The following is a 27,094-nucleotide window of genomic DNA, read 5'->3' on the forward strand; positions in this document are numbered from 1 at the left end:
ATGACTTTTTTTTTTTTTTTTTTTTTTTTCTTTTTCTCCTTCTTCTTCTTCTTCTTCGCTCCTCTTACCGCCCGCACAAGGCAGAACCAGCAAGCAAACCCCTCCGCACCCACCACCACACCACACACACGGACGGAACCCGCCCAGCCCAGCCCAGCCCAGCCCAGCCCACGCCTGCGCCCACGCCCACGCCCGCGCCCACGCCCACGCCCACGCCCACGCCCACGCCCACGCCCACGTACGGAACACGCACACGCGCGTCTTGTGTCTTGTCCTGCCTGTCCTGTCCTATCCTATCCTGTCCTATCCTATCCTGCATCTCGAGTCTTTTGTGCTCCCTCGCCTCATCCGTCGCTTCGTGCCCCGGGCTACGCCTACCTGCCCGGTTAGCCCGCCGCGCCGCGCTCTTGCATCCGCCCTGCCCTGCCCTGCCCTGCCCTTGGGCCGCCGACGAATCCCTCCATCCCGGCAACCACCCCAAAAGAATTTCAACACCATGGATGTCGCTGGCCTCAGAAGTCGCATCGCCGCGACCTTGGAGAGCAACGCCGACGCTCGTCGCCAGGCTGAAATCGACCTCAAATACGTAATTCCGACGCACCGCCCGCTCCCGCCAAAGAAAATTTGAGTACTGACACCATCCAGGCAGAAGACCAGCCCGGCTTTCCAGATGCCCTGCTCGACATCCTCGAGGCCGAGCAGGAGGCTGGCGTGCGCCTGTCCAGTACGTCGTCCCCGCCCTGTCTGTCTGCCCCTCCGCGCTGACCAAGCTAGCCGTCGTCTACCTCAAGAATCGCATAACCAAGGGCTGGTCCGTCTCCGAAGAGTACTCGCAGGCAACAAACGCGAAGCCCATACCAGAGGACGAAAAGGCAAACTTCCGCAAACGCCTCGTCCCCGTCCTCGCCACCTCGGCCCCGCCCATTCGCGCCCAGCTCATCCCCACCCTGCAGAAAATCCTATCCTACGACTTTCCTAGCAAATGGCCCGAATTCCTCGACATCACCCAACAGCTGCTCAACGCCGGAGACGCGAACTCCGTCTTCGCTGGCATACAATGCCTGCTCGCCATTTGCAGGATATATCGCTTCAAGGCCACCGAGGACCGGCACGAGTTTGACGGCATCGTCCAGGTCACGTTTCCCCAGCTCCTGAACATTGGCACCAGACTGGTCGGCGAAACTAGCTTGGAGGCTGGCGAGATGCTGAGGACCATTCTCAAGGTCTACAAGCACGCCATTTACGTGAGCACGCTCCCCGCCGTTTGCTGCATGGGCACATGTCTGACCCTTCTCCGCAGTTCGAACTGCCCACCCCGCTGCGCGACCAGCAGACCATGGTCGGATGGTGCTCGCTCTTTTTAAACGTGGTCGCCAAGGAAGCGCCGTTGTGCGCGCTGCCCGAAGATCTGGAAGAGCGCGAGACAAACCATTGGTGGAAGGCAAAGAAGTGGGCGTACGCTAATCTGAACAGACTCTTTGTTAGGTATGGCCCCGTTTTGAATGGTGCGCATCCCCGCTCTAACAAATGCCATCAGGTACGGCAACCCGTCAACGTTGAGCAAGAGCGCCGAGGTCGACTACTCTGCCGTTGCCAAAACCTTCCTCGACGTCTTTGCGCCAGAAATCCTCAAGGGCTATCTCCAGCAGGTTGAAAAATGGGTCGCCAAGACGACGTGGTTGAGCAAGGCGTGTCTGTCGTATACCCTGGCGTTCTTGGACGAGTGCGTGCGGCCAAAATCCATGTGGAACCATCTCAAGCCCCATATCGAAGGTCTCATTTCGCATCTCATCTTCCCGGTTCTGTGCCAGTCGGACGAGGACATTGAGTTGTTCGAGACTGACCCGCAGGAGTACCTCCACCGCAAGCTCAACTTTTACGAAGAAGTCTCGTCGCCTGATGTCGCAGCAACGAACTTCCTCGTCACCCTGACCAAGGCGCGCCGGAAGCAGACTTTTTTGATTCTGAACTACATCAACGGCATAGTCAGCCAGTACGAATCGGCGCCGGATGACCAAAAGAACCCGCGCCTGAAGGAGGGAGCCCTGCGCATGATTGGTACGCTCGCGAATGTGATTTTGGGCAAAAAGAGCCCCATCGCGGATCAAGTCGAGTACTTCTTCGTCCGTCATGTCTTTCCCGAATTCCGCAGCCCGCATGGTTTCTTGAGGGCCCGTGCTTGCGACACCCTGGAGAAGTTTGAGCAGCTCAACTTCAAGGACCAAAACAACCTGATCGTCATTTACTCCAACATTCTGGAATCCATGGCCGATCCTGCACTTCCCGTCCGCGTTGAGGCTGCGCTTGCCCTCCAGCCTTTGATCCGACACGAAGTCATTCGCACCCGGATGCAACAAAACATTCCTCAGGTCATGCAGCAGCTGCTCAAGCTCGCCAACGAGGTCGACGTGGATGCGCTGGCAAATGTAATGGAAGACTTTGTCGAGGTCTTTGCGGCCGAGTTGACGCCCTTTGCCGTTGCTCTTAGCGAGCAGCTGCGGGACACGTACCTCCGCATTGTTCGTGAGCTCCTGGAGCGCAACCAGCAAAAGGACGATGACGACACGTTTGGCGACTACTTGGATGACAAGAGCATTACTGCCCTTGGTGTGTTGCAGACTATTGGTACTCTGATCCTGACTCTGGAGAGCACGCCAGAGCTCTTGCTCCACTTGGAGACCATCCTTATGCCCGTAATTTCCATAACCCTCGAGAACAAGCTCTACGGTAAACCTGTCCCCAATATTAGACTATAACAGAGCTGACGCGCATCCAGACTTGTACAACGAGGTCTTTGAAATCATTGACAGCTGCACATTTGCCGCCAAGAGCATCTCTCCCACCATGTGGCAAGCCTTTGAACTGATTCATAGAACATTCAAGGCTGGCGCTGAGCTGTACCTTGAAGGTATGTTTGCCGTCGACCATATGCCAGAGCCGGACGAACCATACAAATACTTATACACCAAAGATATGCTTCCGGCGCTCGAAAACTTCGTCACCTACGGTTATGAGGCGCTCATCACCCAACATGCCTACCTCGAGGCCATTGTGGACATGATCCGCACGATTTTCAAGGACGACAAGGTCGGCGGTGTCGACCGCATTTGCGGCTGCAAGCTGGCCGAGATTCTGATGCTTACCCTCCGCGGCCACATTGACGAGTTCATCCCCGAGTTTGTGACGCTGCCAATGGGGGTTCTCCTCAACGACGAGCCCAAGGTCAAGTCCTATCGCATCCACTTGATGGAAATGGTCATCAACACCATCTACTACAACCCGCGCCTGTCGCTACACGTCATGGAGACCAATGGTTGGACGAACAAATTTTTCTCGCTATGGTTCTCCAGCATTGACAGCTTTACCCGCGTCCACGACAAGAAGCTTTCCATCGCCGCTATCGCTGCCCTGCTCACTCTCAACGCACAGGAGGTACCAGTCAGTGTACAGCCGGGCTGGGCTCGTCTGCTCAACGGCATCGTGAGGCTGTTCCAGACTCTGCCGGCTGCTATGAAGAGTAAGTCAGACACAACATATTTTGACATGCCATTAACGCCTTGCAGACCGGGAAGAGGCCAAGCGCGAGGAAGACTTTTCTTTCACGCAAGACTATGACGAGGATGAGGATGAGGAGTGGGAGGGCGAGGGCGACTGGAACAACGAGGGCGACGAGGCAGAAGACGTCAAGGACGAAAGCACGGCCTACCTCGAGTTTCTCAACGAGGAGGTACCAAGCCACTCCATGCATGACGCGTCCCACGAGAGCACAGTTGACCAAAATGCAGGCCAATAAGTTCAACATCGCTGATGATGAAGACGACGACGAGCTCGAGGAGGAAAGTCTGCTAGAGACGCCACTTGACAAGCTCGAGCCGTACGGCCTGTTCAAGGGCACTCTTCAAAGTGAGTGTTGTCTTTGAGGTCGAGGAGAGTCGAGGCTAACGATGCACAGGACTTCAACAGGAGCAGCCCCAGCTGTACGAGACCCTGACAAAGGACCTCAACCAGGAAGAGCAGCAGGTAGTGCAGGGGGCGGTCTATCAGGCGGATCTTCTCGCCCTCGAGCGCCAGAACCTCATCAACGGCCATCAGCAGCAGCCGCCCGTCGCATAAGACGGATTCCTCGTATGCGGCTTGAAACTGACACCGTCCCGTCCAAGTGCAAATTGAGCACGCCTTCGGATTCAGCGAGCGATGACATTGTTCGAATCAAATCAATGGCCTCCTGCACACCATCACAACAAGCCAGGCCGGTCGTCAGCTTTCTTCTTCCTGCCTCTTTTTGCGCTTTTATGTTTTCTTTTACAAGACTATTCATCTCCCCCAAGTGACTGCGAGGTCAAAATATTCCACCTCACTCAAACCCTCACCACCTCCATCGCACCCATCCATCCCATCCAACCACCCGGATTCCCCGTCATTGTCACCGTCGTTGCCACCACCCGAGCCATGAGTCATACAAACAACAACAATTACAACAACAATAGGAAAGGGTTCTCTGGTCCTCTTGAAAGCGATGCATCCGGACTCCAAACATCCACCCGGCGTTTTTTTGATTTCGTTTTTTGAATTCCCTTGTGTTTTCTTTTTCTTTCTTTCTCTCTTGCGTTCCTCTCCTCTTGTTCTCGTTTGGTTGGCGGGTGGTGGTGGTTGTGTGGTTGATGGGTGGGTGGATGGACGGCAGACACGATAGTAGAGCGGCAGGGAAGTGGGGTGGTAGGGCGGTGGTGAGTGAGTGAGTGATTCATCCAGGAAATGCCAAATGCAAATTCCATTCATTTCTTGTTTGTTTTTTGGGAGTTCGTGAGTAAGTGAGTAAGTGAGTGAGTGAGTGAGCTGTTGAATGCCATGCCACAAGGGAGAGGATGAGAGATTTGCTTTGTCGTCGTCGGCGGAGGCGGCGGTGGCGGCAGTAGCAACCTATGTATCCGCTATCCGCGCCACCACCAATACCACCACCACCACCACCTCGTCGGTCGGTTGGTTGGTTGGTTGGTCTACGTTCCACACCATCATCTACATGTCCAAATCCATCCTTCCATCCTTGCTCGCCATCAGTCCAATCCAATCTACTCTGATCGAATCTAACCGGCCAGGCCTACACTTCAACACTACACTAGATCGAGTGTGTTGGGAAATAGAAAGAAGGAAAAGAGCAAGAAAGTAAGGGTATATATAGTAAGCAAAAAGATGATGGATGGGGGGGGGGGGGGGGGCGTGTGGCACGACAGCAGTGAACACGGCAAACGATCTTCTTTGTTCAAAACAATGCCTCGGCATCTGTGAAGCAAAATCTCACATCTCATCCACCTACTTCGAACCCTTCTTCCATCCCCTCTTTCTCCCCTTCACCACTCAATCCAGCTCAACGCTCGCTCTCTTCCCTCTCCTTCGGCCGCCCTCCTGTCTGGATCGACCTCCTGAACGTCCCATCCCACATCCGTCGTCCCCCGATCAGCCCGCGTAAAATCATGACGAACTGACGCAGGAAGGAACGTAAGTCGGGGAAAACACGGCACGCACGCAAATCTCCGATTCCCGTCGTTTACGAGAGGTTGAAAGGCGAGGGAGGGAGGCAGGGAGGGCTATGTTTGGTTGATTAGTCGGTTCGTTGGTCCACTGTGGACGAATTCAAATACTTCATCACATTGACCAATGCCAGACCGCGAGACGAGTATCGAGTGGGGTATCCAATCTGCTTCTCCTAAAAGTTGCATGGTATGGACGACGAAGTCAATCACATTGCACCTAGCATCATGATGGAGGGCAGAAGAGACTTCTTCACGAGTGCGTAATCTCTATTGTAATTCCCAAAGACTTTCTTTCTTTCCTTCGTCCATCTTTGGTAGCCAGGCTATTCTACTTTCCAGTCGGCATGCGTGGTATAGGATAGTAAGCAAACATTGAACCGAAACGTAACAAACAAAACGCCCAACACAGTCTATCAGGTCTAGAATGCACCTTTTGTTACCCTCTGCAGCTGGCTGGTTGTTGTCGCGTTGGACAGCAATAGCAACAGCAGCAGCAGCAGCAGCAGCAGCAGCCGTCATGATGTAGTAAAAATGAAAAAGATTTTTCCCGTCGCGTCAATCAATTCCCAATCCTCGCATTTTTCTTTTGTCGTGTTTCGTGTAATGCTTGCGCGTGGTCGAAGCAGATGGCGGCGCGTCATTATTGAGAGAAGTGTGTGGGTTGCCAGGCTCAGCCCGGCAGCGGGGCGGGAAAGAGAGAGCAACGACCAACAAGGAAGCTGGGTATCGAAAAGAGAAGCCAAGAAAAAGGCGGCAGGACCGCGCTGCGGTGGTGCGGCGCCACTACCAAACGGGTGCAAAGTCTAGATGAAAGACTTTTGTCTGTTTACTCAATGGCAGAGGCGGCGGCCTTCTCGGCGTGAAGGACAGGGTTGATGCTCTTCTCGTCAAACTCGAACTTGAAGTCGTCGCCGAGCTCCTTGCGCAGGGCCGTCTTGACGGCTTCGAGCACGTTGACGAAGACGCCAAACGAGGCCGGGTTCTCCTCGTCGTTCTCGCCGCCCTGGAAGACACCGGTGCGGACAAGGCACGTGTTCCAGCCGTACATGTTGCCGCCAATGATGTCGGACGCGGGGTTGTCACCGACCATGTAGATGTTCTGGGGCAGCTTCTCCTCGCCGTGCAGCTGCTCCATCCACGAGGTCATGACCTCGTCGGCGTACTTGTACGTGGCCAGTTCGGGCTTGCCGTAGACGACACGCTCGAGGTCGACACCGGTCAGGGCCTTGTACATGGCTTCAAAGCCGACGCGGAAGGCGCCCTGCGACATGCGGGGGTACCAGTGCTCGCTGGGGCAGAGCAAGTCACCCTGCGAGAAGTAAATGGGGATGCGCTGCGAGACGGGGTCCTTGGCGAGGGTCGTCAGACGGCCGTTCTCGCTGCGGAGCAGGTCCATGATGATTTGCATGTCGGTGGCGTAGTCGCGCGAGTCGGAGAAGACGAGAATGGCCTCGATGTTGGTCTTGGAAAAGTCGCGGGGCCTCGAGGTGGCGCGCTCCTCGTCGGTGAAGACGCGGTACGGGGCGATGGTGGGGTCCCAGGCGACAATGTCATTAGGGACGACAATGTCCTTGAAGCCGTACTGCTCGGCGACCTCGCGGCAGCGGTAGCCCTCGCCACCGACGACGAGGACCGTGTTGTAGTACTCGGCCAGGGCACGCATGGGCGTGTGAGACTGGATGAATTGGTCGATGGAGACGGGGTTCTTGAGGATCTTGGTGAGCTGTTCGCAACGGGCCTGCTCGGGCTTTCCGGAGCCGTTGGTCAGGAAGATGTGGGGGATCTTGATGCCGAGCTCGTTGTCGCCGTTGAGAATCTCAAGGGCACGCTTTCCCTCGGGGATCAGACGGTCACCGTGGACAAGGACACCGTCGATGTCAAAGGCAAAGGCCATGTTCTTGGCCTTTTGGACCTTGTCGAGCGACAGAGACTGAACCTGGGAGGCGAGGAGGTCACGGGAGGGCTGGATGACGGGCATGCCCGGCCTGGTTGGACGCTCGCCATCGGGGTAGTGGACAGAGGACAGCCTCGACTGCCTCTTGGATCTGGGGATGGGGAGGGAGACGCCAAAGGAATTGCGGGAGCCTCTCCTGTCCTTCATCGAGGGAGCGGCGCTAAGGGTGTGCATGTACTTGGAGGCCTCGGAGATGGAGGACCTGGTGGCAGGCACCTCGATGGGGCCATCGTTGTTCTCGCCAGGGATGGCGAGGCTGTTGTTGTTTTGCTCCTCGGCAGGCATTTTGAAGGTGGTAGGTACGGTGAGGCGGAGAGGAGAAGCGAAGAGGTGGTGTCAAGGAATACGTCAGGTGGAGCAGATGCGAGGCAAAGAAGGCGCGAAGGGGGTATATATTGACGGGACCATGTAGTTTCGACGGAGGACGGGCGATTCCGTATAGCTCCGGCAGCGTTTGGAGCCATGGCCCACAAGCGACATCATCGTGCCGTATCACGAAAAAGGGTCCTCGCCGGAAGGCCTTGGTCAGCCAAAAGCGGGACCAACAGCGGAGCCATGGTTGGTCCTGGGCAGAACCAAGTCCCTGAGGGGCGGGGCGGTGGACGCTTCATCATGACTAGCATGCATGCATGAGTTTCAGTGACGTAGGGAGGCCGAAGAGAGTCCGCGGTCGATACATGTCCAGTATGCCATGCGGTGCGGTTGTGGTGTTGCGACGGTGAAGGATGTCGGGATGTCGGGATGTCGGGATGTGGTGGCGGTGGTGGCTTTGGAAATCCCTGCCGCTGATTTTCTTTACATACGGGACGTGTTCCGTACCGCCGCCCACCTCAAACCCTAATCGACGAAATTTTTGTTTTATACGCTACAATACCGAATCTGCTGGAGACGACGACGACGACAACGACGACGACGACGACGACTACGACGACGACATCCTTCTGCCTTTCACTTCTTCATCACCACCACCACCACCGCATTCCCCCCCCCCCTCTGACTCGCAGTCCCTCTTACGTCACCAAAAGCGGGCTTCCTGCCGCGACCATTTCGGAGCGATCCACTCGGTGACATCACCCCGCCCCATCATTGTCCCGCCGTCGACTCGTTGTCCGTCCAGTCCACACCATCTGTGCTCAAGCTCATCATGTTGGAGGCCAACCATTGCCTGCACACCTGCCTGCACCCTGCTACCCGATCCACCGCTCGCCGTTGCCATCATCGACCCTCCTGCCTGCTATATCAGCCATGGCGCTGCCTCGTGCCCGTCTTTTCTCGTCCCATTTTGCCCGTTTTGACGCCCACCGCATCTTGACCGCTGTTCCACCATCTGCACGCTTTCAATTCTCCCAATTCCCTGTCAGATCCTTTACCTCCACCACCATGCCTTTCACCCAGCTCAAGGACGTCTCAAACAAGACCACCTTCACCCTTAACAACGGCGTCAAGATCCCTGGCCTCGGCTTCGGCACCTTTGCCAACGAGGGCTCCAAGGGCGAGTCCTACAAGGCCGTCATCGCCGCCCTGAAGGTCGGCTACAGGCACCTTGACTGCGCCTGGTTCTATAAGAACGAGGAGGAGGTTGGCCAGGCCGTCCGCGACTTTCTTAAAGAGAACCCCTCGGTCAAGCGCGAGGACATCTTCATCTGCACCAAGGTCTGGAACCACCTGCACGAGCCTGACGAGGTCAAGTGGTCTTTCGAGAACTCGCTCAAGAACTTCGGCCTTGACTACATCGACCTCTTCCTCGTCCACTGGCCCATTGCCGCCGAGAAGGATGAGAACTACATGCCCAAGATTGGCGCCGATGGCAAGTACATCATCAAGAAGGACCTGACCGAGAACCCCGAGCCCACCTGGCGCGCAATGGAGGACATTTACAACTCTGGCAAGGCCAGGGCCATTGGTGTGTCCAACTGGACCATTCCCAGACTCCAGCAGCTTTTCAAGCTCGCCAAGGTCAAGCCCACTGTCAACCAGGTAATGTTTCGCCCTTCCGTGGTCAAATCGCAAGATTCTAACATGAGTTCCAGATCGAAATTCACCCCTTCCTCCCCAACGACGCCCTCGTCAAGTTCTGCCAGGAGAACGACGTCCTGCCCGCCGCCTACTCTCCTCTTGGCTCGCAGGATCAGGTCCCCACGACCGGCGAAAAGGTCCGCACCAACAAGACGCTCAACGAGGTTGCTACCCGCAGCGGCTACGACCTCGCCCAGGTCCTGCTCGCCTGGGGCCTGCGCCGCGGCTACGTCGTCCTTCCCAAGAGCTCCACCCCTTCGCGCATTGAGAGCAACTTCCAGATCCCCAGCCTGTCGGACGAGGACTTCGAGGCCGTCAACAAGGTCGCCGAGGGCCGCCACACCCGCTTCGTCAACATGAAGGACACCTTTGGCTACAACGTCTGGCCTGAGGAGTCGCGCGAGGCCGGCACCTCGATTGCTTGAACGGGGTCCCGAATGCAGAGACTCCTACGAGGAAAAATCGGTTTTTTATTCTGCGGGTGATATTCAAAAGCACGTTGTTTAGAGGCTTCCTGGTGAAGCAGTAATGAGGATATCCAGACGAGAAGCACGTTTCATTGTAAATAGACTCCTGAAATGCCGCCACGAATGTTTGACAGGCCCTCTTGTTTTTTTTTTTTTTTGGCTGCACGGCGGGGTACCGTTATGTCGCTGTCCGATGTCGGCGCGATGCCGCAGTCGCGACAATGGTTCGATGCTCATTTCGACCTTTTCGATTCTTTACCATGATGTCTCAATGCTTTCAATTGCTTCTCGTGTATCTGACAAATTCCCATCTGTACTTACCTGGTGCCTACCCGACCTGCCCGACCCCAGCAACGACACGTGATGGAGGGGCACCCAGGAAAAAACACATTTCCTCTTTGGGCTGACGGACGACCCGGGCCCTCCCTCGATCGGCCGGCTGGCTAGGTGGCTCCAGTCCAGTCCCTCTCATCAGCACATGGCACAGCCCGGCGGGCGGCAAGCTCGCTCGCTCTCTCGCTCTCGGTCTCTCGGCACAAAGACGACGTCGTACTCGCACAATCTTTCCAGCAGCCAGACAGGCAGGCACCGCAGGCAGGCATATATGCATATGTATGTATATATGTATGCGTATGGCCCCAGCCTCCTTCTATCATCGTTTCATCATGACGCCGATTTGTGCCATGCACAGCGAGCTCGCTTGCTCCATGTCTGCTTGGCTGGTGGGTGGTGCTGGTGGGGCCGGCACGTGGGGCTCTTGCATAGGTATCCATTGGCCCCTGTGTGCGCCTGGGTGGGCTGATTGGGTGGAGTGGAGTGGAGTGGAGTGGAGTGGAGTGGGGAGCTATTGTTTGAACGGAAGTGCGTGCGCCTGCGATTGAAACCTGACGGCCCTATCCCCAGCCACGCTAGGTACCTAGGTGGTTTAAAGGCGTTCCGGCTACGGGCCGCGTCTGCCAGCTAGGCTCTACCCTTTGCTACCCTTACCTGCATATCTGGACCTCGTCGGCGTTGACGGCAGAAAAAACGTTTGGGCTTGTCTAGCTCTGCTGCAGGCCGTGCGCTCGATATGTTATGGTTAGTTTGGTATGCCTTCTAACTTGGTCGATTATTGATGAGGGATGGATGGATGGCTGCGATGCTGATGGTCGATTGGCCGACTAGAAGAAGTTGATTGAGATGACGGGAGCACGGGAGATAGGACATGCACGTGCGTGTGCGGTGCGCCGATGGGATCGGATGAACATGAAGAGGTTGCACAAATGCCGCACGCAGCGCACGCAGAGCACAGCAAGCTCAGGGCCGTCGTGTTTGGATGGACGAGAGAATACATGTGGTGTGCCTCGACGCGAATTCATGTCCGTCTGCAGGGACCTGAGCTTGTTTTAGCTGTTGTAAAGCTGGCTGATAACGCGACGGTACGGATTATTTCAGCTGCTTCGACTGTGACGGCGGCGCCTGTGCCTTTCTTGGTATGGACGGGATGGCACCGCCACACCACAACCCACCAACAAAGGCACCGACGGATACTTTCCCGCCATTGTCCAACGGGCATCTTTAACCACCGACCTATCTCTCCCCCTCAATCCATCCATCCATCCATCTTTTCAATCTCTTCTTCACCGCAGTAGCAGTGTCAAGGCTCGAGTCAGCGCTACTACCACCACCGCCGCCGCCGCCACCTCCACCTCCTCCTCGTCATCCCGTGAAGACACGAGCTGGCCAGGGACTGGGGGGGGGGGGGGGGGGGGGGGGGTACCAGAAGAAGCATTGAGAATTTTCACGAACCACCATGGTGGTGATGGTGGTGGCGCTGACGCACGCCAACGAGGCAATTTTAGAATGAAGGGAAAAAAAGAAAAAAAAAAAAACTCAATTCACACTTTTATCCTTGTAGGTAGCTACATAGGTCAAGGCTCTTACATGCTGCTGCTGCAGCCCATGACGCCATGCTACTTGACAATTGAACGGAGGGAAGCGAGGTGTCGGCATTACTCGCGCTGCGTGTTTGCGGTTGGACGACGACGACCACCACAACGAAGTCTATCTACCCCCTTCTTGCGGTCTGGCTGGCTTCTGATGAATGAAGAGCAAGGAAAGGAGAACGAGTACCATGGTCTTGCTCTCTACCAACCTTTAACACTCGACAGCGGCATGGCCCAATCTTCTTGTCTGCTGCTACAGCTAAAGCTGCCGCTGCCGCTGCCGCTGCCGTGCCGCCCTCCCTTCCAGACTGACGCAAAGCTCAGCTCATAACCCACCACACACGCCTCGCACGCCTTTTGTAACTACCTAAGGTACGCCGGCAACAGCAGCGTGCATGCATGCACGTACGTCGTGGCAGGCACGCAGCGCAGACAATTCGTCTCGAGGCGCACGGCAGACGGGCGGACGGGCGGCGCTGCCGCGGTACGTACCTAAGGTACTTTGCCTGTGCCAATTCTGCAGCGCGTGCAGCATACATGCATGCACTCACAGCTGGCCGTGCTGGCTTTCTCTCTTCTTCTTCGACGGCAATTACGTTTTCTTTGCACTCGGTCTGTCTGTCGCTCGCTCGCTTCTGTAACTACAAAGGGGAAAGGCCTCGGATGGTTTTGTCCCGAGAAAGAACCTTGAGCATTCTCTTTGCTATTGCTTTTACTAAAACGCTTTCACTATTAGTTCGCTGGATTACTACGTGTGTACCTTTGTCTTCATGTCTTTCTACCGTCCGTGATGATGGTGAATGGAGCCTTCCCTACTCCTTGCCCGCTCCCCATTGCTTGTCGAGTACGAACTTGTTGTGGTGATGGATCCGATCCTCAACGCGGGCCTCTCCTGTGACAAACCTCCTGGTCTAGGTGTGTCACCAAGCCGGTTCGACACGCTGTCGCTGCCTCGAGGTGAATAATGACATCCTTCGTGGTGTGTGGCTGGTCGCTTGCTTCCACGTCGCATTTCCAGAGCAAAGAGAATCCCGTTTCCGGGCCTGAACATGACCTGCCTGTGTGGAGTAAACACTGGCTCCGTTTTCTCAGATGTCATGCCCCTATCCTCGGTTGGGCTTGCCGTCCTTCTAGTCCTTCTTCTCTTTCTTGTCTATTTTCTTCTTGTCTTTTTTCTTCTGGTCCTCTTTCTTCTTGTCCTTTTTCTTCTTGTCCCTTTTCTTCTCTTTTCCACCTTCACCGGGTTTCTCGTCACAGTCCAGACAATTTCGATCCGTGCCGAATGGTGGTTCAGGAACCATGGGAATGGCACCACCGTCGGGTTTTCTGTCGCAGTCGAGACAGGCTTTTTTCTTTCCCTTGGGAGGCTTGAAGTCCTCACCAACTGGCTGTTTGTCTCGACCACCACCACCACCACCACCAGTAGCAGATCCTTGAGCACCATTGCCAGTATTCCCCCCCGACGCAGCTGCCCCTTCATTCTTATTTCCCTGGCTGCCGACTGTCATGCCAACCATCATGCCGACATCTATGATGGGGTCGGCGTAAAACAATGCTTTCCCGAACTTACCGCCAACTTTGCCCACCTTGGCGCTAACTTTCTGATGCCACTTGAGGTCCTTGGCGTCCAACTCTCTTGTCGGTCTCACCCCAGACTGCCAAACGTGCGCGTTGTGCTCCGCCGTGGCTGCCCTGCTGCTCCGACCCGCCTCGCCGCCCGCCGACGCCGCTCGCTCGCTGGCTCGGAACTCGGCCCTCATGGCCGCTTGGTCGATGCGGCCGGCCTCGTTGACAGTCTGATGCAGCCCTTCCTCGCCCCTGGCGCCGTCGACCACGGACCTGCCGCCCGCCTCGTACGCCTCTCTTTGGATGGAGGTCATGCCCTCGGTGGCGCCGTTCTCGACGGCTTCAGCCTCTGCTCGCGTCGCCCTGCCGTTCCTCTGCACAGCTCTCACAATCGCCTTGTCTTCCTTGCCCCTGAACAGCGCTTTCCACCTGCCCGACCGGACCGTCTGCCTCAGCCCCGCAAACTTGAGTCTGATCCGCGAAGCGGCCCTCGCAATACGCCCGATGCGCAGGACGCTCGAAAGCTTGGAGAAGAGCTTCACGATTTGGGCGATGAGTCTGCTGCCCGACTTCAAGGCCAAGGCCCATCTTTTGTGCACCCCGTGCTTGCCCTTGTGCGGCACCATCATGCCGCCGGACTCGTCTATCCATTCGCGCAGGAAGTCTCGCAGCGCCAGCGCGCCCGGGCTCAGCTTGTCCGTCACGTTGGACGAGCGCGTGTCGAAGGCGGGGAAATACTGAATGAATATCTCCTCCTCCTTCTGATCGGGTATCTCGAGCAAAATGGTGTTCTTCTCTTCTGCCGTCAAGTTCCCGATGGCGGCTTCAGTCCTGTCATCGATCATCTGCTGCGCGGCGTCCTTTTGCTGGTGCGTCGGGAGCGCACTGATGGCCAGTTCGTCGGCTTCGGTGAAGTTGCCGGCCAGCTTGCGGGTCAGGTCGATGAGGGATTCCTCCTGTTTGGGGCCGAGTTTGGCTTCTTTGGGTTTGCTTCTTGCCTCGCCTTCTTCCTGCTCCTGGGCCCTTTCTTGTGCCTTCTTCTTTTTTTTCTCTTCCCTCTCTTTCTTCTTCTCTTCGGGGCTCAGCTTCTCGTTGTCCTTGTGGTCCCACATGTGGTTGATTTCTTTGCGTTTCATGTGTTTGGAGACTGATTGCTTCCGTGTCATCGGGCGTCGTAGCGGCGGAGAGAGTGCCCGTGGCTCCCCATGGTGGGAGTATAGGTCAAAAGAGCTTCGAGACTCTAGGGTGTATGCACCGTTCTGCTCAGGGATCCTCCCAAGCAGGGGAAAGAGCTGCTTGAAACGGCCGGTGTGCACAGATTGCTCGATGGCGATCTGGATCAGCGACGACGGCGACCCCAAGTGTCCGTCAAGGTGAGAGTGATGGCCGTCGACGGAGGGTCCAGAGGCCAAATCGGGGGCGATGATGGGCGCAGCCGACACGCCTCCTCCAAGCAGCCCGGAGAGATGGTGCCCGAGCACCGCGACCTGGACGAAGAACTGCAGCCGCCGAGCCCTCATATTCGTTCGGAACTATGTCTATCTGGGGGGAAAACGACAAACAAAAGGCGTTGCAAAGTCGGCTGTCCCGTCAAGCATGAACTTATAGCAGAGGCGAGCGAGGGGTGGAAAGGCGATGCGTGGGTCCACTAAGCCTACTTCTGCTGCAGGCTAGCAACATCTAGTAGCATCACGGTCGAGGTTGTGATTGTTTTTTATCTTGTGAAATCACAAGAGAGGTCAGTTAGCGGATTCTGGTGTAGCATGCACGTACCTTGACTTACTGGAATGCATGTAACAAACATGCTTGATGGGTCGTTGCCGTGGCAGAATATGTGCACTTCAATGCAGACTGCATCTTCTCAAGCCAAGGCCTTAGCGACGACGCAAGAGGAACGGGTGGAGCTTGTGAAAAGCGGAGGAGCAAGTGCAGAGAGAGTAAAACGTGATGATTTGCAACGTGGGAAAATCAAGGATTGCCCGCATGCAGGCCAAGTAAGCTCTGCTATCTGGTAGCATGGAAGTGATGAGAATAGAAAGGAGAAGCGTCGGTGGTGGTCTTTCGATGTCAGCCATTGTTGCAAGCGAAGCAAAACCATGGGTGCGGCCGATGCAAGGCAACACACCTCCTTTGCGAACAGATTGGTACAGCACCATACACGAGACCGACTATCAAATTACATTAGTATTTACAAGATTACATGGCAGAAGATGGCTAGATAGCTGGCTGGCTGGCTGGCTGGCCTGTTGCGTCAAGCGAGTGAGATTTCCATCACGAGATTTCCCTTGCTCGCTCGTTTGCTTTGATTCCTCTCCAGATATATGTCAACACCAACGGCATGGAAAGGCCTTCTCCCTTTTCAACCAAGAAGAAAGGTAGGAGTACCTTTATGTCGCACTTCAATCCCACGTGTGCCACGCGTAAATGCTGGCGCATTCTACCCGGTACCCTCGCTCGCCTCCCCTAGTGCCCACGGATCGGCAACTCGGAGGAAGCTGACGACACCAGGGAGGTAACGGCACTGCAGTGACCAGCTGGCGCAGAGTTGAGGGCCATTCCTTGCCATGCGAGACCCGGCGGGACAGGGGGAGATTGAAGGAACGGAAAGGGAAGCGGGAGCTTACCAGCATCCACAGCCGCTCCGCTCCCGCCCCCTGGCCCCACGCCGCCGCAGCGCGCCCTCTCCTGCGCATCTCCGCCCTGGCGTGTCCAAGTCGCCCTTCGCGCCGCACTTTCCGAGCGCTGCTCACGCCTTCGAGTCGGCTGTCATGGGTCGTCCGTCGATGCTGTTGCGGCGGCCCCAGTTGCGCGGCTGGCGTTTGAGGAACGCGCCGACGGCGCCGAGGTAGCCCTCGTGGCGTAAGAAGTAGGCTTGCTTCTCGCCCTTGGACCAGAATTTGATGGCGTACGAGAGGGTATTCATGGTCTGGCGGTGGCCGCCGATGAAGGACCCGCCAAAGTAGATGCGCTCGAGGTTGTGCTTTTCAGCATGCAGGTAGGCGATTTGGCCAATGTTGTTACTGGACTAGAACTTAGCTCGCAGCTTTTCGAACGAGAGTTTAGAGAAGCTTACCTGACGGCGTACAGCAGACTCTTGCTTACATCCTCGGGTCTGAACGAGCGACTCGATGTGGTTGAAGCATCGCCATTCTCGCCCGAGACTTCCTTGAGGTTCCCGCTATCCTCGGCCTCGCGCTCCGCTTGTCGCTTCATCTTGTACACCTTGCCGAAGCTGCTGGCGATGGTGGTGCTCTTGAGGCCAATCTTGCCGTAGCCGGTGCCGTAAATGTCTCCGACCAGCATGTCCACCGCCGTATTGTCGCCCGCATCAGCCAGCTTCAGCATGTCTTCGAAATTCCGTGCTCCCGTCAGGAGCGAGAGCAGGCCCCAGAGCGTACCGCCGCCGAGCGAGGTTCCGCCAATACGTTCGTATTGCCGTGGCCCGGAGACCTTGACCATGGAGACACCCGAGCCAATGTTGACGAGCAGGTAGGGATAGATGTCGGGCCGCGCTTGTTCGAAGTGCATTGGGTCATCCTGACTGTATGTAAAGACCTCGCAGGGTATCTCGGTGATGAAGAAATCGAGACCTGGTGTAGGGGTAAGCTTCTTCTACCTGTGAAGTTGTTCAGGGTCCGCGGCTCGTACCAATGATCAAACATTCCATTTCGTCTTCTCGCAGCACCTCCACCTCCAACGCTTCTCTTATGCGGTCGTAGTATTTGAATGCGCCGCCGCCAGTGGCCATAACGGTGATGTCGGACGGAGGAGAGCCATTTATCGTTTGGTACTTGAGCTTGAGCTCACGCATAAAGTCGATACACTCGTCAATCCGGTCCGTCTCGAACTTGAGAAAGTTGAGGCGGCCGCCCAGCTCCTTGGACGTTGGGTCGCGCGAAAAGTAGACGAGCTTCGCGAGCGAGCCGCCAATCTGCAAGGGCACAACCGGAGTCAGTCAATTGACGGTGGATGCCGGTGCGCGGAGTGACTCACGTCGACTGCGACATGGCTGACGACGGCCGTGTGGTTTGGCAGGCGAATGTCCTTGGTCTCGTACTCGTAGTCGTCGCTGTTGGGAGTCAAGGGAGTGCGCGGCTCATTGTCGTCGACTATGAAGGCACCTTGAACGTTGATGTAGACATTGCCGGGGTGCTTGATGGTGCGGTTCACCTCCTCGGCGTCGCTGTCGTCGTCTGGACCGACGGAATGGAATTTCTGCGACTGCGTGTTCATTGTCAGGGTGTCGCGGTCGCCGCGCTGCAGCAGTGACGCCATTGCGAACTGAGCAGACGGCGGAGGTCGAGGCGGAGGTCGAGGCGGAGGTCGAGGCGGAGGTTGAACAGGCAGCGCGGAGGGACAGTCGGCGGAGTAGATGTCTAGTGTTGGAGCTACCGAGGCCGCAAGTCGCATGTGGTTTCGGGGTTTGCAAGGAATAACGACGACTCCCTTCGCCCGGACATGGCAGCCATTTGCTAGGTAGATAGGCAGGTAGGTAGGTAGGTAGGTTGTACTTGGAGCTGCTGCGGAGCCTTTGGAATGGCCGTGGCATCGGGCGCCTCTCAGCGCTGACGAGCCGGGCGGGTTGCGACAAAGAAGCTGCCCGGGCGTGTTCCTGCAGACGCCATTCGTCCGCCGCTGCCAAATCTACCGCCGCCTCATCCTCTCCCCTCGCTCCCCGAATCTCTGCTGTTGGACCCCCAAAAATACCCGATCCTCCGCCGTTGGAGAGCCCTGTCCGCTTCGTGGCCAGTGGGCGTTGCACTGGTTGTTGGGACAGACAGATTTCATCAACGCTCTTCCTCTTAGGAAAGGTTTGTTTTGGTGGCATTCGACCAGTAACTAGTTTGGACCAATCAAATCCGCAGACTTTTGCCCTTCGCCGCATTCCCCATACTCCATCCAAAACTCCAACCCATCTATCCGTCCCCGCGCTCTGCGCTCTTAAATGCAAACGTCGCGGATGCCAGAAGGACCCTGATCGTTGTAATCCGTCCGCGTCATGTATCCCTGACCCAGACCCTGGTCTACGATGAACAGCACCTTGGCAGCCACCTGCGCACCCAAGAACATGGCTTCATCCATGCCCACCTCCTTCCATTCGGGGAAGTATTCTGGTGTCTTGACGAGCCTGATGTTGGTTGGCGATTGGCCGTGCGACGAGTGCGTGTTGTGAGAGTGCAGGCTGCCCATTGGGCCCGGCGTGCCTCCGGCATGCATCATTTGCGGGTTTTGAGCAGTGGTAGCTGCATACAGAAGCGGGTTCACTCCACTGGGACCCATTGATTGCATACCCGGATGTTGAGGTGTATTGGCTCCCGTACCGACGGGTGTTGAAAGGTTTGAAGGAAGCTCCGACGTGAAGATTGTGGCAGAAGACGGGGAGATGAGATATTTGGACTGAAGAGTTGCAACAAGCGCTTCCTTGAAGCCTGTTACCCTGTTAGCATAGCACACTGAAATGGTGACTACTCAACATACCTCGTAGTCTAGCGCCGTTGCCGACAATGATGAGCGACTCCCACAGCTCGCTCCGTTTATTGACCTCATCGACCGATGAAATGGTCCTATACACGGCTTCTGCGATGCGCTCGAGTATGCCTCCGCTCGCCGCTTGGAAACGCTCGGTCCCAACTTCAATCTCACGACGGATAGTACCCCGAGTCGATTGCCCTTGAGGAGCAGAAGATGCTCCGTTTGTTTCGATGCCATCCATGGACTCTCCGGGGAGAATCTCGCCATCGGCGCCCCTCTTGGCAGGGCCTTCGTCCAGGGCGGCCTGCGCTTCTGCTAATCTCTGCTCGCCCATGTTCATGTCTTTTAAAGCAGTGAGCAGTGCGTGATCTTCGTACATGAATGTAGTCTTTTCCCGCTTCGCATTTGGTTGGCGAATGGGTTTTGCGGCAGCATCCTTGGCAGTCTCTTGCCCTTTTTTCTTGTAGACAGCCTTTTCTTGCTTTTCTTTTTCCTTCTTGGCCAGGTATTCGCTCATCTTCCCGCTGGTAACAATGTTGGCGACATCGAGAACACCGTCCTCATTGTCATCTTTCTCGCCCTCGTCGCCAACCTCGGTATCTGCACCTGGCCCTCGAGGCGCCTGTGTAATGTTGGAGGCAGCCTCAGCTCCTGATCCCGTCGCGCCAGTGGATGCCGCTGCGGCTGGATTCGTTACTTGCTCTGTTGCCCCATCTCCAGCTCCGGGGAGCGGTGTGCCTGGTGGTAATATCTCGCAAATAGGATTTTTCTTCAGCTGTTCGCACATCTCATACGAGAAGCCCTTGGACTTGAGAAGCTCTTGCAGACGTCGCGTCATTGAATCTCCGCCACAATCTGGGACAGAAATTGACCTGCCAGTCTCGTGCATAATGAAGTCGCTAATGGCCGTAATGTCTGCCTTTTGTAGTCCCACATCTATAACGGTCGCCGTGTGCGTTCCGTATGCGTACGCCGTGGCTGTTGCGGAGTCGACAATGGTGAACGCCGGCATCTTGAACTTTTCAAAAAAGAACTGTGTGAGGCGCTCCTTTTCTTTTGGCGTCCAGACGGGCTCCGCAACTAGAAGTATGGGCGTGTGGAACGGCGGATTCAGCGTGTTGTAGACGTGCGTCATGAGAGCGTAGAAGCACGGCCAGTTGACAATCCTGCCTCCAACAATTGGCCAGACCGCACCCTCCTCGGAGTTGTGATCCTCCTCATATTCAATGTCTTCCTCTGCTCCGTCGGGCTTCTTTTCTTGTTCCTTGTTGTTTTCGGCCGGCTGTGAAATCGGCTTGTCGCCTCCCTTTCTCCGGACTTTGTACGGTTCGAATTCGCCCTCTTTTTCGGCAGGAAACATGCGCGACCGTACGCGCAGACGCGCAGGCGTTAGCGACTCAGGCAGACCGAGCTGCGCGAGGGTAGCTTCTGAGCCTGGTGCGATGAGCTGCGGCGTGCTTGTTAGTTGCAATGGACAGGCAGGTGGTTTCGCGAGGGAAGCAGGTCATACAATAAGCTGGTCATCTTTGAATGGCGGCATGGCGAAAGCTAGGAATTGAGTGACAGAGGCTCGCAGTGCGGATGGAGAGCTACGCGTCGGCGACGAGACTGGATGCAACGGAAGTCGACCGCCTTCGAGCTCGGGCCCTCCCGAGGCTCAACCGCGTTAGTCCGGGGTGACCGTCACCAAGCTCCTCCGGCTTCGTGAGCGCTGAACACTAGAAACCCGCCAAATTCTGACAGTCATGCTTCTTCTTTTACGGTCCTGGTAGCCCGGCTGATGTGTACTCGTCCACTGCCTCTGCCCTCGTTTCGAGCATCGACTCGGACATGAACGCGTCGACAAACTGGTCTGCCCTTGCGGCGCAGACCAGCACCGCTGCAACTAATGCTATCGCCGAAGCTCAAAGCTCGTCGACCAGCCTTGGACTCCTCGGCCGCCTCCTACTCGCTATTCTAAAGGTCATTCCTGGCCTGCTCTTCTGGATCATTACTTTTGGCACCATCACTTTGCCAACATGGATCTTCACTGTGGCTTCCATGAGTCTAACTGTTACGATGAACGCCACGACCTTGTGAGACTGAACTTTGCTTTGCCCGGTGATTCTGCTTCTAACTTGTCTCCCTAGAGTCATGATATTCCTCGCCTTCGGCTCCACCGTGAGCTGGATCGTCCGCTATCGTTTCCTCAACATGTACACCCGCTTGCCCCCCGAGCCGCAGCGCGAAGAGCCCCACGTCGAAATATTTCCGGATACGCAAGAGGGAGATTCAAAGCGGGGATTGTCCAACTATTTGGACGAGTTTCTCAGCGCCATCAAGGTCTTTGGCTATCTGGAACGGCCCGTCTTTCACGAATTGACGAGAACGATGCAAACACGCAAGTTGATTGCTGGAGAAACGCTGTTGCTAGAGGAAGAGAAAGGCTTTTGCCTGGTTGTAGATGGCTTGGTGCAAATCTTTGTCAAATCCAATTGCGACGACGCGTCCGTGGACTCGGGCCTGGGATCAGAAAGCTCTGACGAGGATGACGGCAAAGGCCAGGGACACCAACAGGGCTATCAGCTTCTCACCGAGGTCAAGAACGGAGCACCCATGTCCTCGCTTTTTTCGATACTCTCGCTATTCACCGAAGATGTAAAACTTCGTCACGATGAAGACAGTGGAGTAGACTCAGTGCCAACCACTGCCGGTGGTGCTTCCTTTCAACCACCAGGCGGAACTGGGACCAGTACTCCGCAATCGGGTCATCCAAGCCCTCACGTGTCACCCAGAACAGATCACAGACACGGGCGTGCGTCTTCAATTGCCAGCCCCACAGTGGGTGGTCGCCTGCCTAGAATACCCTCCCTCTCCCTAGACACAGCCCAAGTTGGGGAGGAACCGATAAAGCACAAGAGGACAACATCGAACTCTCGGACTAGAAAACTCAAATCTGCTCATCCAGATATTGTTGCAAGAGCCACTGTCGACACAACAATCGCCGTCATTCCTGCAAGTGCATTCAAACGTTTGACACGTCTGTACCCACGGGCGACTGCGCATATTGTGCAGGTGATTCTCACAAGGCTTCAACGCGTCACTCTCTCAACAGGTCACACCTACTTGGGTTTGACTAGTGAGGTACTTCGAACAGAGAGGCTCATGAACAAGTACACCACATATGATCTGCCTGGATTTCTTCGGGATGCCGCTCTTCAACGATTGAAGGAAAAGTTTGCAAGGGTAGGCCACTTTTCTACGAACATGATCCATCATGCTGATTCTGGCAGGAACGTCAACGCATTGGAGATGGGGAATGGACAAATGGCATCGCTCTCCACAATCCAGGGGCTGTTCGCCGGCGACGATCTAGCAGTGGACTTAGGAAGGATGTTCTGGCGCAATCCCGCCCCCAGCCACGTCATCCGACCGGCCTCGCCTCTACACCAGAAGTTGTGCGCAGGAGCGCTACGATGAGTCCCCAAGAATCCGATCGACATGGTGTGAGTGCAGGTGACCTCTTGACGAATCTGTCGAGTGGAAGAAGCAGTCGAATTGGTCCGATGACCACTCTTTCACAACCATCTGGGACCTCTCCTGCTACTGGGCGGAAGGCCGCACAAACACCTTTGACTGGTGGCGAATTTAATCCTTTCGTCGCCCCTCCAGGTCGGATGCCCCTCCAACGCCAAGAATCGCTGGATGAAGATGCTATCTTCCGCGAATCTGTCCTCGAGTGCATGCTCAAAGCCATAGGATTGACCAACACGAAGAATCCGATAATGAAGGCAGACTCGGTCGAGCAGTCCCCTCGGCTCGTTTCTTTTGATTCGAAACGGCAAAGGGCTACATTCAGTAATGCGTTTGGCTTCATTGACCCTTACGAGGCATCTGTCGACGGCGACTCGGAGTCCGCTGCATCGGTTCCACTTTCGTCGATGAGTGTGAGAGACTCGCGAAGCATTCACGAAGAACTTGTCAACGACGTGGAAATTGTCTTCTTTCCTCAAGGCTCTGTTCTCGTGGAACAAGGCGAGCGCAACCCAGGACTCTACTACGTCATCGATGGATTTCTAGATGTTGGCATGCCAGTTGAAGGGGAGAATAACGACGATGTCCTTGGCACCTTTCCCCACGACAGCGCTGCTGGATATTCTGGGGTCACTTCTTCCGATATTTTTGGGTCAGCATCACACAAGACGACGACAGGGTCATCAATTGGCTCTGTTGGAAAGCATCCCGACCACAAGAAAAAGAGGCTTCCACGGAAAAGCCTCTTTCTCACAAAACCTGGTGGCCTGGCAGGCTATCTTGGAACGGTTTCCTCTTATCGTTCGTTTGTCGATGTCACTGCCAAAACGGACGTGTACGTCGGCTTCTTGCCGCGCGCTTCAATTGAACGGATCGTGGACAGATATCCCGTGGTCCTCCTGACCATGGCCAAACGTCTTACCAGCCTACTTCCCCGTCTGATTTTGCACATTGACTTTGCCCTTGAATGGGTGCAGGTCAATGCGGGACAGATCATTTACAATCAGGCCGACGAGAGCGACTCCATCTACATTGTTCTCAATGGTCGTCTGCGAGCTATCAAGGAAACGGAGGAAAAGGGCATGACGGTTATCGGAGAATATGGTCAAGGTGACAGTGTTGGTGAGCTGGAAGTCTTGACTGAATCCACTCGCCCCGCGTCCCTTCATGCTATCCGTGACACTGAAGTGGCCAAGTTTCCCAAGACGCTGTTTAACAGTCTTGCGTTGGAGCATCCGGGAATCACCATCAAGATTTCCAAAATCATTGCAAGCAGAATGCGCAAGCTGATGGAAGACCCGCTCCACGAGCAAGCAGCCGAACGGACAGCCGGATTGAAGACGAATGTTTCATCGACGGCCAATCTGCGCACTGTGGCTATTTTGCCGGTGACCACGGGGATTCCTGTCGTCGACTTTGCGGGCCGACTAGTCAATGCGCTACAGCAAATCGGCCTTCCAAACCGAGTCGTTTCCCTCAATCAAGCAGCGATCCTCAACCACTTGGGCAGACATGCCTTTAGTCGGATGGGGAAGCTAAAGCTCTCACAGTATCTTGCAGACCTCGAAGAGAAATACAGCATGGTCCTTTACGTAGCTGACACGAATGTCAAGTCGCCCTGGACGCAAACTTGCATCAGCCAGGCTGATTGTATCCTCATCGTCGGGCTGGCAGAGAGTTCACCAGCCATTGGCGAATATGAACGCTTCCTCCTCACAACCAAGACGACGGCAAGAAAAGAGCTCGTATTGTTGCATTCAGAACGGTACTGCCCACCTGGTCTCACGCGCAAATGGCTCCGCAATCGAATGTGGATCAACGGTAGTCATCACCACATCCAAATGGCATTCCGCACGGCACCCGAACCTGTGCACCCGACCCATAGGCGCTTCGGCACCGCCCTCAAACACAGGGTCCAAGTCCTGCAGGCAGAGATTCAAAAGTACACTTCAAAGCGCATGCGCCAGACGCCCCTATACTCTGCCGAAACGCCATTCAAGGGCGACTTCCATCGACTCGCGCGTCGGCTGTGTGGGAAGAGTGTGGGCCTGGTCCTTGGCGGCGGTGGCGCAAGAGGTATTGCACACGTGGGAATCATTAGAGCGTTGGAAGAGACGGGTATTCCGATTGATATCGTTGGAGGCACAAGTATTGGCAGCTTTATTGGAGCACTCTATGCCTGGGATGCAGACGTCGTGCCCATGTACGGTAGGGCAAAGAAGTTTGCAGGACGGATGGGGAGTATGTGGCGGTTCGCCCTAGATCTGACATATCCATCGTAAGTATTCATCTGACCGACACTCGAAGGAAGACAAGAGGACTGACAGAGAACACAGCGCCTCATACACCACTGGCCACGAATTTAACCGCGGCATCTTTAAGACCTTTGGAAACAGCCAAATCGAAGACTTTTGGCTCGAATTCTACTGCAACACGACCAACATCTCTCGCTCGCGATCCGAAATCCACAATTCAGGCTACGTGTGGCGATATGTGCGGGCCTCGATGACACTAGCGGGCCTGCTCCCGCCGCTCTGCGACGAAGGCTCGATGCTCGTCGACGGCGGCTACGTCGACAACCTGACAGTCTCGCACATGAAGAGCCTAGGCGCCGACATCATCTTCGCCATCGACGTGGGCAGCCTCGACGACGACACGCCGCAAGCCTTCGGCGACAGCCTTTCGGGCTTCTGGGCCTTGATGAACCGCTGGAACCCCTTTTCCGCCTATCCAAACCCGCCGACCCTCTCGGATATCCAGGCGCGCCTTGCGTACGTCTCTTCCGTGGATGCGCTCGAGAAAGCCAAGACGATGAAGGGGTGTCGCTATATGCGTCCGCCCATTGACGCGTACGGCACCCTCGATTTCGCCAAGTTTGACGAGATTTATGACGTCGGATACAAGTATGGCAAGGAGTTTTTGGCGCGCTTGAGGGAAGAGGGCACGTTGGGTCTGGCGGAGGAGGGCGAGAAGGAGAAGAGGCTGCGCCGCACCATGGCGCCTCGTCGGGCCAGTATCTAGATTGTGCGTGGCGAGCTGAGTCTGTGTGCAAATGGTGGGGTGGGGCGTGGCTTGTTGATCTGGTTTGGTTTGATCCTGTTATTCCCTGGTTTCTGGCGGTCGCATGGGGTATGTAGGTCGTTGTTTGGCTTGGGTGGGTCAAGCAACGGTACGGTAAGGCAAGATAGATATGACGCGCGTCGTTTGATGAATAGATACGATTCTCCCCCTCTATCTCTCCGTCGTTGCTGCGATGCCAGCCTTGCCGTCCTAGGAGCCTTCTCTCGTCTTGGCCTCCATACATACCTATCTGGGTGCATGGCACCTACTGCACTTACACAGCACAGGGCCCCTGAACGACAACAAGAGTTCCCGCTACCACACACGCTCCCCGAGCATGTAGACATCGCCCCGCCCGTTGCTTTCGCCTACATGTTTCCCCTCCCGCCAGACCTCTCAGGTCGCATGCCCGCGACTAATCGCGATAAAATCGAGACGCAAGCGCCACAGTGGGTGTAGAAAGAAACGAGACTTCCTCCAGGGAGCAGTAATCCACCGTTGCAGCCGCGCCAAGGGAGCAGTCAGGTCGTTCGCCATCACAGCCGCGCCGAAGGAGCCGTCATTGCTCAGCACATTGCATAGTCGGTGGTCGTTGTGTGATCGGCGTCTTTCGCCGAGTTTAATGGCGCAGAGTTTGGAGTGCGATGGAGTTTTTGGTAGTAGTGGAATAGCTGGTCGTGTGGATCGGTATGGCGGGGCATGTGCTCGAGGTGTTGTGGTTCATTTGTTCGTTGTTGGAGTAGGGTGCAGGCGCCGATGGCGTGAGGAGCGTGTAGTGTTGGGTGTGTGAGTTGCAGGATGTGGAAGGAGCGAGCGATGTGCTTTCACTGTTTTGGTATTTGAGAGTCTTGTGGGTGGTGTTGCGGCTGATTCTTGATTTGGTAGGGGCATGCAGCGGCTGTCGGGTGGTTGGTTCATTGATTGACGGCATTGTTCTTTGGACTCGGAAAGTCGGTGATTAATTGATTGGATTTCATTTTCATTCTCCAAGTATCTACAGAGAAATGAAAGGCACAGAAGCCCGATGTCATGAAAGTCCGTTGTGTTGACCATTGTTGTTTTCGCATTTGTTTTCCCCGGGCTAATAAAATTTGTGAGCAAAATATTCCAAGTACTCAAACCCCATAGACCTTGCTCTCATAAGTTCGTTAAACAAATGGAAACTATGTATTCGAATACTCCCAGGTATTCCACGTCAAAAGAGCAGCTAAAACATCTCGAACTTCAGTACATCGTGCTGGTCAACTGAGACGAGCTTTCGAAAAGGGGCAGGCGTCCTCAACACCCCAAGATTTCCCAGCGATAGGTCGTCACCATAGCGCCATAGCAGGGACACTCTGAGCATGCAGAATTGAGTGTGAGAATATATCATACACATGCTGTCCAAACCCAGCTCTCATAATCGGGGCAAATGCTTGCAACCCAGAGACAACGCATTTCAGCACTTGTAGAGGGCATAATCCTGAATGCTTCGTCCATAACCTTCGCAAAATTATGAAGCCTCGAGTTTACTCTCCCTTTTGTCCTGCGGATCCGACCACTCGCTCCATCACAATGTTCATTTTGCCCTGTCGCCTGTGCTCGATGAAG

At 55.6% G+C, this 27,094-nt stretch overlaps 7 protein-coding genes across 7 annotated transcripts; 3 read left to right on the forward strand and 4 right to left on the reverse strand.

Moving 5' to 3' along the window:
- Positions 1-359: 359 nt before the first annotated feature.
- Positions 360-3,806, forward strand: IWZ02DRAFT_454864 (armadillo-type protein). Its single transcript, XM_066767754.1, has 8 exons — positions 360-586; positions 646-724; positions 775-1,244; positions 1,301-1,485; positions 1,538-2,727; positions 2,777-2,908; positions 2,972-3,517; positions 3,564-3,806. The coding sequence occupies exons 1-8, from the start codon at positions 497-499 to the stop codon at positions 3,791-3,793; spliced, it is 2,922 nt and encodes a 973-aa protein (XP_066621902.1). The 5' UTR covers positions 360-496; the 3' UTR covers positions 3,794-3,806.
- A 2,541-nt stretch (positions 3,807-6,347) lies between these two features.
- On the reverse strand, positions 6,348-8,223 carry IWZ02DRAFT_300283 (HAD-like domain-containing protein). Its single transcript, XM_066763924.1, has one exon. It carries the CDS (start codon positions 7,768-7,770, stop codon positions 6,358-6,360), a length of 1,413 nt encoding a protein of 470 aa, XP_066621903.1. The 5' UTR covers positions 7,771-8,223; the 3' UTR covers positions 6,348-6,357.
- A 642-nt stretch (positions 8,224-8,865) lies between these two features.
- Positions 8,866-9,926, forward strand: IWZ02DRAFT_491628 (NADP-dependent oxidoreductase domain-containing protein; the record flags this gene model as incomplete). Its single annotated transcript, XM_066769756.1, has 2 exons — positions 8,866-9,462; positions 9,516-9,926. 2 exons carry the CDS (start codon positions 8,866-8,868, stop codon positions 9,924-9,926), a joined length of 1,008 nt encoding a protein of 335 aa, XP_066621904.1.
- A 3,097-nt stretch (positions 9,927-13,023) lies between these two features.
- IWZ02DRAFT_491629 (uncharacterized protein) lies at positions 13,024-14,979 on the reverse strand (the record flags this gene model as incomplete). The annotated part of the gene is made up of 1 exon (XM_066769757.1): positions 13,024-14,979. The coding sequence occupies one exon, from the start codon at positions 14,977-14,979 to the stop codon at positions 13,024-13,026; it is 1,956 nt and encodes a 651-aa protein (XP_066621905.1).
- A 1,226-nt stretch (positions 14,980-16,205) lies between these two features.
- Positions 16,206-17,734, reverse strand: IWZ02DRAFT_491630 (fumble-domain-containing protein; the record flags this gene model as incomplete). The annotated part of the gene is made up of 4 exons (XM_066769758.1): positions 16,206-16,479; positions 16,533-17,049; positions 17,108-17,390; positions 17,453-17,734. The coding sequence occupies 4 exons, from the start codon at positions 17,732-17,734 to the stop codon at positions 16,206-16,208; spliced, it is 1,356 nt and encodes a 451-aa protein (XP_066621906.1).
- Positions 17,735-18,134: 400 nt separating this feature from the next.
- IWZ02DRAFT_300330 (actin-domain-containing protein) lies at positions 18,135-20,514 on the reverse strand. The gene is made up of 3 exons (XM_066763925.1): positions 20,442-20,514; positions 18,938-20,378; positions 18,135-18,888 (listed from the first exon to the last, which is right to left on the reverse strand). The coding sequence occupies exons 1-3, from the start codon at positions 20,469-20,471 to the stop codon at positions 18,401-18,403; spliced, it is 1,959 nt and encodes a 652-aa protein (XP_066621907.1). The 5' UTR covers positions 20,472-20,514; the 3' UTR covers positions 18,135-18,400.
- A 121-nt stretch (positions 20,515-20,635) lies between these two features.
- On the forward strand, positions 20,636-25,678 carry IWZ02DRAFT_454885 (lysophospholipase NTE1). Its single transcript, XM_066767755.1, has 4 exons — positions 20,636-21,006; positions 21,061-22,156; positions 22,204-24,722; positions 24,781-25,678. The coding sequence occupies exons 1-4, from the start codon at positions 20,762-20,764 to the stop codon at positions 25,463-25,465; spliced, it is 4,545 nt and encodes a 1,514-aa protein (XP_066621908.1). The 5' UTR covers positions 20,636-20,761; the 3' UTR covers positions 25,466-25,678.
- Positions 25,679-27,094: the final 1,416 nt, after the last annotated feature.

Source organism: Phyllosticta citriasiana, assembly GCF_038021145.1.
Source record: "Phyllosticta citriasiana strain CBS 120426 chromosome Unknown IWZ02scaffold_8, whole genome shotgun sequence".
NCBI lineage: Eukaryota > Fungi > Ascomycota > Dothideomycetes > Botryosphaeriales > Phyllostictaceae > Phyllosticta > Phyllosticta citriasiana.